The sequence below is a fragment of the Podarcis pityusensis genome (assembly GCF_964106645.2).
Source record: "Podarcis pityusensis genome assembly, chromosome: 15".
NCBI lineage: Eukaryota > Metazoa > Chordata > Lepidosauria > Squamata > Lacertidae > Podarcis > Podarcis pityusensis.
Window position 1 is genome coordinate 5,967,581 of NC_138040.1, and position 12,141 is coordinate 5,979,721.

Sequence of the window (12,141 nt, forward strand, 5' to 3'; positions counted from 1 at the left end):
GAAAACCACAATGAATGCAGAATAAGAATGGTGTTGCCCAATGACCGAAGAAGCATAAAAAAACAGAGAACTTCTCCAAATACTGTTTTCCCTGGAAGTACCCTTTGTCACTTTACTCCTTAATCTTATCTCATATGCAGTGAAAATGTTTGCTCAAAAGTGAAGCACCCAGCTCCATCTTATCAGGCAGCTTTCCATTGCGTGCCTTGGGAGGAAAACAAAACAAAGGAACAAGAGCCCTGTGTGGGAAGGAGTCTGTGTTCCAAAAACAAACCATGCAAATAAAGGGCAAAGGGGAAAGGTGTGTTCCTGGGTGAAGATTTTGGAACACAGGCATTTTCCTTTCTTCATCTCGAACCACAACTTTCCACAGATGTGTGCAGATTGGCAGAGGATCCTCAGGAGGCGACGATCAACTTGTTCGTCTTTCAGAAAAGGTCCGGCCATGTCAAGGAAGTTGGTGTGTGAGAAAATCAGCTGCGTGTTCACAGCAGAGTGTGCAAAGCTAAAGCTGGCTCTCAGCAAACAAAGAGAGTCAACCCCAGAGATCATACACTACAGAGCGAATCATGAGAAAGTGCCGTGGTCAACCTGATCATGTGGAATTTGACCAGTGGCCCTTTGTCTGGAGGTCTCTCTCGCCTGCCCCCTGTCCCCCAGAACTGCTGGTGTTGGGGGCACCTGTTTTATGATTATCTCAATAGCTGTCCACATGAGAATGGGTTAACATATTGTTCGTAAGCTATTCCCTACCCTCAGGCTTATAGTTTAAAAGGACATGATGCTCAAGGAAAAAGCCAGTGGGAGGGAGGAGGGGAAAGGAAGTTCAAACACTGTAAATGAACATTGAGGCATCTGGTAGGCCCCTGCAGATTATGATCATATCACTGCTGTGGGAAATTTCCTACCAGAGCTTGGAGCACTAACTGCGGCCCTTTTGTGAGGCCAGAGCCCAGGAGTGAGACACAGAAAAAGTAAACGGTTACCTGATCAGGAATTTCCAGTTTATTCCATACTTGAGTATAGAGGTACAGTTATAGCAATCTGGGAAGCTAGCAAGAAAAGGGCTGGACCACAAACAAAGGGCTCTGCGGTTTTTATACCCATTTGAAAACAAGCATAATTTTAAGGGCATGAGGGGCTATCTGTCTGCCTCACGATCCCACAAACTACAATTTGGGTTGGTCGAATTTTTTTTCAGCTATCTCCAGTTTTTTGTTCTGCCAAAAGTATGTGTGACCCTGAGTTTGTAACGGCGAGTGTTACTTTTACTTGGGTTCATTGTTCCATAGACATGATCATTAAATTAATTAGCTGCTTTTTTGCCACGGCAACTCAAAGCGATATGAAGTATTTGGATGCTGGGCTAAATGCGCTCCTGGCTCAATCCAGCAAGGATTGCATTGTGTTTTTATATGAAAAACAACAACTGGAAGCTGTGTGACACGTGTCCCAAATCCCACAGAATTTACATATTACATTTAGAGCCTGCCTTTCCTCCAAGGAGCACAGCTGGGGCCCATAGCTTAATTTATCCCGGTTTTATTCACACAACAAGCCTGCAAGGTAGTTTGGTTTGTGAAAAACTGACTGGCTCAAGGCTACCAAATCAGCTTCATGGCTGAGTGAGGATTTGGACATTGGTGTCTCCAGCCCTAATCTAAAACTACCCAGCGTAGGTTGTGTATGGTTTACGCCCATTTGACAGTGCCAAATCTCATCTCCAATTCCAATAGGCGTCTGAGAGAAGAGTGCGCGCGCGTCTACAATTTTTGTATCTCTGTGGCTCAGATTGACAGCTTTCCTTCCCCGCCCCAAGATGGCCGCCACCCCTAATTAAAGTTGCCATACGCTGTTTGCATAAGCATTCCATAGAGACAAAAAGGTAAGACCGCCATTATGCACACTTCCTGTTTAACATAGCAACAAGCTGCGACGGGCTTCAAAGCGGTGCCGTTCTAGGTGTCTCTGTGGTGGAACCTGAGCTTTGAATTGGAACGTGAGAGGAAAACAGGTCCGCCCCGTCACTGAGGGAAAGCGCACACAAATGGCAGTTAGTGTCACTCTGCACATTTGCTATATCTATGGGCGCTCCCGCTGGGATCCAACCACAACACAGGACCCTGCTCCGCCTCCTCCGTCACGCGACGCGCCAGAGATGGGCGGAGTTAACCTTGGGCCCAAAGGGAATCGTGGACGGCGTGAAGCTGCAGTGCAGTGACACTTTCGGTTCCCAATTAAACGCGGGAGGGAACTCAGTGCCACTCAGTGCCACGCAATAGGCCGGGTTTCCCCAAGTAGTCTGGCGCCCTCGAGGTGTTTTTGGGACTACGGGTCCAGTCAGTCTTGTCAGAGGGCATCTGGTCGGCCACTGTGAGAGGATGCTGGAGAAGATGGTCCTTGTCCGCCCCTTGCGTTCTTATCTGCCTTTACGCTTATCAATATGCACTACGACCCACGCATTCTGTGCCTTGCACCTGGCGTTGCTCGCAGAATATAGGAAACAAAATCACGCACGCACTAGTGGTTAAAACTAGGTTCAGCCACTGTGGCCCTGCTCCGCCTCCACGCTCTGAGGCGGTAGGTGCATAGCTGTCAACGTTTTCCTTTTTTTAAGGGAAATTCCCTTATTCCGAATAGGATTCCTCACAAGAAAAGGGAAAAGTTGACAGCTATGGGTAGGTGCCTTTTAAAATATGGCAACCCTTGGGGAACCTCTTTCGGCCACTGTGAGAACTTGTGTGTCGGACCGGGAGCGCAAGATGCTGCCTTGTACCGAGTCAGGCCCACTGGCCCGCCTAGCTCAGTGTCGCCTGCACTGACTGGCAGCAGCGCAGGTTCCCTCCCCGCCCTGCCGGGGGATGCAATTGGGGATTTGCACCTGGGGGAACCTTCTGGTGGGCCTGATCCTCCGTGACTCTCCTCGTCTCCTCCCGACCCGACCTTACAATCGTTTTCCACCCGCCCCCTTCAAACAGCTACCGGAAGTGAGCGCTGCGCAGCAGGTTCCCCTTTTCTCCTCCGTTTTGCTCCCTTTTGTTTGGCTCGATCTCTAGGGACGCGCCCCGCCCCGCCGCCCGCCGCCCCGCCCCTTTCCACCCTTCGTCATCACGCGCGGGGGAGGAGGCGGGGCGATGTTTTGAACGGCGAGTGGGGGTTGGCGGGGGCGGAGTCAGTTAATTGGCGACGTCACGTGATTCGGCATGGAGGCGGCGGCGGCGGCAGCAGCTGAGGCGAGCAGCCTCCTGAGGAGTCGGCGGCGGCGGCGGTGTCGTCGTCGGCGCTGCTAGTGTCGCGAGGCCGGAGGGAGCGCGAGGGCGGCGTTGGCGTTAGCCTGCGCGAGGGTCGGGGAGGGAGGGAGCGGGCAGCCTCTGGGCGGCGCCAGGACGAAGCCCCGGGGGAGGCCCCGGCCGGTGAGTGCGGCGGAGGCAGCGCCCGCCATGGACTGAGGGAGACGCGATGGGCAACAAGGAGTCCCGCATCGGCTTCCTCACCTACGACGAGGCCCTGCGGAGGGGTGAGTGCTGGGGGGGGGGGGGCAGGCATCTTAGGATAATGAGGGGGAGGTATGCTAATGTAATGGGGGGGTTGGGGTCGGAGGGGGCGCTTGACAGGGAATGGCGGGGCTCCCTCTGAGGGGGGGGGTGAGAGAGAGTGTGAGCTTTTTTTACATTTGAAGTTGACCAAGAGGATGTTAATGACATGTAAATGAGGCGTGTGGGAGCGTGTTGTTTCTGTTGTCAAGTGGTTTTATTTTTATTTTTTTATGTTGCTCTAACCCACCCTGGGACCTCCCAGTGAAAGGTAAATCTAATAACGGTGTGACAATGTTAAGTGGGCATGACAGTGAAAAGGGGTGTCGGGTGCGCTAACGATATGCAGATGTAGGCAGGCACGGTAATGAGGTGAGAGGACATTGGGTGGGCAGGGAGTGCGCTAATGATATGGAGATGTAGGCGGGCGTGGGAGTGTGGGAGGGCGTGGGCCGTAAGGTGCATGCTAATTATGTGCCAGTGGGGGTGGGCACGGTAATGAGGGGCTATGCTAACAGAGGAGAAGATTGACTTCAGGGTATCTTTTGAGTGGAAGAAGGCGGAGCGATGTTAAGGGTGGACATCTGAGGCCTGCTTAGGAGAAATGGCAAGCTCCCTTTGGGAGGGTGGTTTAGGTCAAGAGTTGCAGGGGTCAAGTGGGGTGTTTGAAGAGAGAGGAATGAGGAGTATGTGGGGTATGTGGAGTATGGGGGTACAGAAGTGGCTAAGGAGGAGTTTGCAGGGTGGTGGATGAGGGGGCTTTAGGGGTGGTAAGTTGCGGGTTAAGACTTGTCTTACTAGGAAAGAAAGCGGTGAGCATGGTATGCTTTCTGCTTGTGACAGGGGCAGTTTATTATCTATTCAATTTATATACTACCCTTTATCCGAAGATCCCAGAGTAGTGTACAACATTTAAAAAACCATAATTTACAGAGCAAAATAAAAAGACCATAAAACAATCAAAGAAAATAATCGTAATAACAGGTCCCCTTCCTGTCCAGAAAGGGGTGCAGCTGGGCCACCAGCCAAAGCTGATGGAAGGCACTCTATGCTACTAGGGCCTCAAGCAGCAGCAATGGGTCCAGGAGCACCCACAAGCTGCATACCTGCGCCTTCAGTGGGAGTGTAATCCCCTTAAGAGCAGGCAGTCTCCTGTTCATTTGGTTTAGGGAACCACTCACTAACAGTGCCTCAGTCTTATTTGGATTGAGCTTGTTGACTCTCCTCGAGTCCATTACAGAGGCAAGACACTGGTCCAGCACATCCACTGCCACACCTGGAGAGGTAAAGGAGAAATAGAGCTGTTTGTCATCAGCATATTGCTGACAGCGTACTTCAAAACTCCATATGACCCCCACTAAAGCAGTTTCATTTAGCTATTAAAACAGCCTAGGCGATAAAATTGAACCCTGAGGAACCCACATTGAAGGTTTAATGGGGCCAAAAAGCAGCCCCCAAGCATCACCCTCTGGAAACAGTCATTGAAGTAGGGCCAGAACCACTGTAAAACAGTCCCACTCACCCCCAATTTAGATAGCCTCTCCAGGAGGATGCAGTGGTCGATAGTATGAAAAGCCGCTGAGAGGTTGAGGAGGATTAACAAACATCTATTACCCCTGTCCCTCCCACTGACTGGGGTCATCATATGAGGCAGCCAGGGCAGTTTTTGTGCCAAAACCAGGCTGGAACCCTGATTGAAATGGATCTCCTCCAAAAGCTCCTGGATCTCGGCAGTGACCACCTGCTCAATAGCCTTGCCCCCCAAATGGAGGTTGGCAACTGGACAGTAGTTGCTTAGGTTCTCAGAATCTCTAGGGATAGTTTCTTAATGTTAAGTGAAGCCTTGTGGGGTAAGGCTGATGGGCAAGAGGAGTGTGGACAGAGACTATGGAGAGAGATACATTTCATTTGTTAAAAGTAGTTATATCCTGCCTTTCCACTACCATTTTCAAGGTGGCTCACAGTGCACCATTCATTTTTTTAAATTAAAAAATCCCACTTATGGGGTGAATGCAGCAGTGAGGTTTGGATGTAGGTGGTCTTAGAGTTAATGTATGTCTCCTGGGGGTTGGGCGAGTTTTCCATGCATGTTCTTTGCAGCAGGGATTATGAGGCTATATGGAGCATATGGATCAGACTTGCATGGTAGTGCATTTGAGGTGCATGCTGAATGTAGGTGGGGGGTATAAGTCAGGTTAAGGTTGCCAAAAGACTTTTGGGGAGTGGGATTTGCTTTTCATAGGATTACTAAGATGATATATGTTTAACTCTTTGGATATTTGGAAGCGTTGTATGCATACTAATTATTATTATTAGTGTTTGTCATGGAACGGAGGAGGAGAATTGAATGGCCTTATGAGGCTGGGTGAGTGGGTTTGGCTCAGATTTCCCAGACGTATGGCACTGGGATGACAATAAAGATGCAGAAGAGAGGATGGTGTCAGAGAGTGCAGTATTGCTACGATGGTGAGCTGGGGGTCAGGTTTCATGAAGAGTCAGGTAGATGTTATGACAACTGATGGTTGTAGCTAGGATACACAGGTGGCTCTGGAGGAAGAGAATGAGGATCACTACTTGAATTCCTGGATGACGGGCAGGGGAGGCAGAGTCCTCTTCCTTTTTGTTGTATCCACACTCTTTTTGATGTAACCACACTTTTATGAGGGTCATGCAATTTGGTTAAAGCTAGGAGGAGATTGGGGGGGGGGGCTCATCTGGGGATTTCATAAGAGGTCCCTACATTCTGTGCACTCCCCAAAATGCAAGCATTGGTGAGAACAGAGAATGAGGCTGAGTGGAGATACTGATTTGTGAGTGAAGTTGAAGCAGGGGGTGGGAAACCTGTGGCCCTCCAAATGTTGGATTCCAACTCTCGCCTTCCCTCACCATTGATCATGCTGACTGAGGCTGATGGGAGTTTCTTTATCACATTTATTAATAACCTGCCTCTCAGGACAACAAATCCTCCAAGGCAGTTTACATTAAATGACACCGAAAAGAACTGCAGTAAACAACATCAGTATATTAAAAAGTCATCAGGATCCTTCCCGAAGGGCAGCTGTTGGTAGGTCAGCATGCATATGTTAGTGTATGGTGGGAAGTTCATCTGGAGCAGGTTCTGAAGTGGCTTTCATCTGTATCCTCTGTCTGGGAGTAAAAAAAAAAGGGGGCCACAAGTTTCCCATCCCTGGCTTAGGAACTATGACAAGACGTCTGGTTGTGGCTTGAGAGTTAAGTGGTTGCATGGAAATAATTATAAGAACAACAATATTGTTTTCTTTGTACCTTCTTGTTCCTCGCACAGGAGCCCAGGGCAGCTAGCAACAATCACAAAAATGCAGCCTTCTAAAACCAATATTAAAGTTGCAATCCAAACTAACATAAAATACGCTACAGTTATAACATGGTCAGCAATACTGTTAAACCAACAGCCCCGCTGTTTTGTTCCAAAGGCAAGCAAAAATTTGTTGTCTCCTGAATGAGATTCACGTAGGACAGTGGTTTCTAACCAGTGTGCTGTGGCACCCTGGGGTGCCTTGAATGATGGTCAGGAGTGCCTCTGGCCTTCCGTTTCTCTTCCTTCCCTCCCTCCTCAGATGCCCTCTCACGTCTCCGCCTCCCAAATACTTGCACAGCTGTTTATTGCAGCAGACATGGCTATAAGCTCTGCAGGCGAATGGTGCCTCTGGGAGGCACCTCTCTTTGGGGCGGGGCAGTTCAGAGACCAGGGGCTGCAGCAGCTGCCCGGAAGACTCCCAAGGAGAGGGGAGAGGAGGCTGAGGGAACACTCCACAAGGGAGGGTGTTCGAAAAAGGGTGAGAGGCTGTCAGCTCTGCAGGCAAGGGGTGACATAACAGGGGTGCCACAGAAAGAACGTAGTTGGTTAAAGGAGCCATGGACTCAAAAAAGGTTGAAAACCTCTGATGTAGGAGATAGCTTGATCACCGCAGGGAGGGAGCTCCAGAGCTGTGGAGCTGTGACAATGTTGGGTGAGAGTGTTGAGTTGGAAACCATAATCGTTGCAGGCCCAGGATGAATGGCTGGGTTAGTAGTAGCAGGAAGAAAGCCTGTGTTGGGAAGTTGTGGCAAAGAATGGAGAGGCACAGAAGTTTCAGCTTGCCACGGTGTTACTTTTGGTGAATTGGGACTGAGGCCTAATCCGCATAGGAATGAGGCTAAGGTTGAGGTGGTAGTGAAGGTGCCTTGAGTGGGCATCGCTTGGTGTAGGATGAGGGATGCTGGTTATTTTTCAGAGTGCATGTATGGGGGGGGGGAGGAGATAAGTGACAAAGTGATATTGGCCAGGGAGAGATGGAGTACTTAAATGTGTCTGGGGAGGGAGGAATAGCCTTCAGAGCTGTCCAGAAGAATGGTGAGAGGGGGGTGGTGGAGGAGAGAGGAGTCTGTGTTGCAAATGCCCTTTGCACATAGGGAAGGCAGGAAGGGAGGGATCCAGCAGTGTTCATCTCCCCCTCTCTCTGTGGAGCTGTCAGTGTCTGTCAGGGCAAAGTGGCACGAAGCGCCTTTGCATTCGTGGCACCGCTATGGAGGACCTGAGACACAGCAATGACGCTTGTGCCTTGGACTGTACCTTGAGCTTTCTCGGAAGTACCAGGAGGGCAGTGCACCTGGGGGAGGGGGGGAATCAGCAGCTGGCTTCGGATCTCTGGGTCACTGCATCCTTTGGGGCTTGCCGTTTGCATCATTCATTTGCTGAAACACCTGTGTTTCCCCCCCTTATCCTCCTTTACACTTTCCTTTCACTTTCACTGGTGAAATCAGTTGTGTTGTAAAGTGAGGAGGGGGGTTGTAGACTGCTGCTGACACTGCAAAAAAACAAAAAACAAAGCCCACTCCCCAGTTCCTTTGCAGCCCTTTCGGCCACTGGTTTTTCTTGTTTCCCATGATATCAGTCTGTCGCATCTTCCCTCCTTCCAACAGCTTTAGAAGATCCTGCTTCCTTACCTGAAAGGAGCTGCGTCGTTTCCTTATGACTGCCTTGCTCTCTTGCATACATATCATACACCTGCTATTTACTTTACCGCTGTGCCTGGGGTTGTGCTGACTACGTGCTGCTTTGGAGGGATGCAGTGACTGGGGACAACGGCTGTGTTAATAGTTTTCCTGCCACACTGGTGATCTTTGCGCTCTTTTCCAAAAGCATGTGGTGAAAATTACCGTGACGCCGAGATGGGTGCAGACCTGGATGTCTTAATTGCTGGTCACTGCCTTCCAAAAAGCTTTACTGCTCGGTTGAGGATCCTCACCCACTGCAGCTGTCATCATAAGCTACAACTCATCTCTTAGCCTTTTCTCGGTCTTGTACTAAAGGACGGAGGTTTGGGGAATAAATATTCGGCTCTCACTGCACTGTTGGTGGCTGTTGCAGTGAGATCGAATCAGGGCTGTGTGTTAAGTTGCAGTTCTCCAGATGTTGCTGGACTTGCATCAGCCCCAACCAGCATAGCCAGCAACCAGGGATAGTGGGAGTTTTAGTCTGGCAACATCTGAAGGACCACAGGTTCCCCATACTTCGGTTAGAGACTCATTTAGATACCTTTAGACAGGATACATGGAAGGCTACTTCATACATTAAAAAGAAATCTAGAAAAAATGCAAAATATGCATTCGCACAGCTAACTTTTTTCAGGAGGTCATGATGGGATGGAGCTTCCTGCTGAGTGGTAAAGTTGCATTTCCTCCTGCCTAATGTGAAGTAAGGCCCTAAGAGTCCAAGGCCAGGGTTTAATATAGCATTGGTCAATTCCTGGTATTTCCATTGTTTTCTAGCTTCCCTAAAACCATTCATAGAACAGGTTATACATGCATGCCAGTTTTACTTCAAACATACTGTACTTGCAGTTTTGGTGTAACAAGTGGCTTTTTAAGCCATTGTTACTGTAATTTTCTCAGAGGTCCATTTCCCAAACAGAAAATATGACTTGCAGTTTGCACAGTGTTCTGTAATAGGAAGTCGTCGCTGGAGGAATGGGGTTGAATTTCAAATGGGTCCTTTTACATGTTGAAATCTTGTTGCATTTCTATCGTGAAGCTTATCTCTTGATAGTTTGAAAAGGGGAACAAAGACTGCACAAAGTTACCCTCTTTAGGTTTTGAGGTGAAGACTGTGCAGGAGGGAGGCAAAAAAGAGGGGAAAATACTAATTTGGCCAATCATGTAAACAGACAGTCTCCTGGGGTTGTGGTGGCGGGGAGCTAGAACAGCTTCTATGCAACCAGGCAGGAAAAGGTGCAAAAGTTGGCTCTGTTGTTTCCTTCTTAGGACACCAATGACCCTCATAGTGGCTTGTGGGCAAATAGATGAAACATCTTGTGGGTTGGTAATTTATGCCAATTTATTTGTGAAGTTGAATTTGGATCTTTTGACTGCTCAGATGGAAACATTGGCATTTTATTTTAAAAATATTTCATCTGGGTGTCCTGATAGGCTTGTTCCCATCACAATAAACCGCAGCTGCTTCTGCTCTTGGACTCTTGTATTTTCCCCTCCTAGTGTGGCTGTGAGGAGGAGTTCAGAAGGGTTTGCTTCTATTGCTTCTGTTTTTGATTATCCAGAGCTTGCTGTGTTATTTGAATGCATTGGAGTGTGGTTAATGTTAACTGTGGTTTGTATGACAAGCCAATTTCAAACCATGGTTTGTGAAGCTAGTGCGTTTCAGCAAACTATTGTTAAGATAGCTACAGTTTAGGGTTCAGTCAAAGCAATACATCAATCTTCTCCAATCTAGTGCCCTCCAGATGTGGTCGGATTACAGCTCCCACCAGTTTCAGTTAGCATCACTGGTGTAGGGGATGATGGGAATTTTAGTGTAAAACATCTGGAAGGCACCAGGTTGTGCTACACTGTAGTAAACTGAAATTGGAAATGAAAACTTCCTGATTCGTGACTCTGCATGGACTGGGGGAGGGCGGGGCCCATAAACTCAGAAGAAGATTAGTTTCGTTCTTGTAATGATAAGCCATCTTTCCTTCAACCTAGTGCCCTCCAGCTTTGGCTGGGGAGGGCGGGATATAAATAAAATTATCCCAAGTCAGTCAGATCTCTGCATTCACTCCTCTGTGAGCAGTAGTGTTTACAACTAAAGTTGTGTTCTTTCATTCTGTCTTTCTCAAGAAACTCTGTTTGGTTGCGTTTTTTGCAGGTACAGGGCTGGCTAAACAACTTGCCTGTTTACTTAGTCAGTGAATCATTCTGTGTTTGTGTGTGTGTGTGTGTGTGTGTGTGTAAAAACAGTGCCGCAAACAACACATTTCCCTCTGCTGGGCTGCACTCACCCCTGCGACAACTCTGTAGGCAGTAGCAGACGGCAGGGAAGTCTATGCTGCACAAAAAAAAAACTTGTGTGTACACTTGTGGACAGCTGCTTCTGTGTGAAGGATTACCCTTTGCAGCTTCCTAACTTGATAACAACACTCTTACTGATCAAAAGTAAAACTTTTTGTGGTTCTTTAGAGCATGCACCTAAATCACATTTTCTCATTTGCCTACAGTGGGGTGAGGATCCTCAGCTGAGCAGGAAAGCTTTGTGAAAGTTTGGTGTCAGGGTGTTTTTTATTTATTTTTTGAAAATGTATTTAATGTGGAAAGAAAGGGTGAATGCACAGGATAGTGAGTGAAAACTGTTAAAAAGACACTTAAGGAAGAAATAATACAGAAGCAAATAAAAAAACAGTGGCAATAGTAGTAGGCAGAACTCCATTTTGGCAGCATCAGCTGAAGGATACAGAAGGTCCCTAGTTAAATCTCCAGGATCTCCAGGTAGAGCTGAGTGTGTCCCCTGTCAGAAATCAATGGGAGCCACTGCCAGTTAATATGGACATTAGTGAGCTAGATGGACTTGGAGTCTGGCAGTTTCCTGTGTTCCTAATTGGCAGCTGGCCACTCCAAAGGCCTTCTCATAAAGTCTTGTGTTGTCCAGGTGATGAAAAACACGAGGGATATATGTGTTTGTGTGTGTGTGTGAGAGAGAGAGAGAGAGAGAGAAAGAAAGAAAGTGACTGATTTCTTGTGTGTGTGTGTGTGTGTGTGTGTGTGTGCGTGCCAAATTTGGCAGTTGATACACCTCAGAGCATATCTTAATATTCTTAAATTGTGAGTGGCAGCAGTTCCCTTTTTTCCATGTGTAAATATTGAGTGGGCCATTCTTACTCTGAAACATGGCAATTGATAAGCTGCATTCATCTGTGACTTGCTCAAATATGTATATCATATTTTCCTTGGTTGCGGAACTCCCTTCCTGCATAACTACAAAATGCCCCTTCACTTCAGGCTTTCAGATGTGCTTTGAAGGTTCATTGATTCCAGTAAGTCTTTAAAAATGGTAGACACAATTTGTATTGAAGTCCCCCTACACTTGCAACCAATGACTGCTACAGGTGCCTTCAGATACAGAGTCCTCTTGCAGTCTTCACCTTGTCTCGCACTCCTGGCAAAGAGAGCTAACTAATGCCTTGCTACCTCTTACCACAAAAACCAACTCTGTTGAGAATGTAAAAAAAAATTGGTGGTAAATAAGCACATCATAGCCAGGCTTTAGTGTCATACTAATTCAAAGAAACAGGGACACATGGTGAGGGTGGGAGTACAC

The 12,141-nt window shown here is 48.0% G+C and overlaps 1 protein-coding gene across 5 annotated transcripts in view; it reads left to right on the top strand.

Annotated features, from left to right (window-relative positions):
- Window positions 1-3,203: 3,203 nt before the first annotated feature.
- Window positions 3,204-12,141, top strand: part of USP32 (ubiquitin specific peptidase 32) — a 117,864-nt gene continuing 108,926 nt past the window's right edge. For 2 of the 5 annotated variants that reach the window (XM_080982755.1, XM_080982758.1), the window contains exon 1: window positions 3,204-3,517. In XM_080982755.1, the coding sequence (XP_080838881.1) occupies window positions 3,460-3,517 (58 nt within the window). In that variant the 5' untranslated portion in view covers window positions 3,204-3,459. The remainder of the gene's footprint in view (window positions 3,518-12,141) is intronic. The other 3 variants (XM_080982757.1, XM_080982759.1, XM_080982756.1) reach the window with 2 other exon arrangements.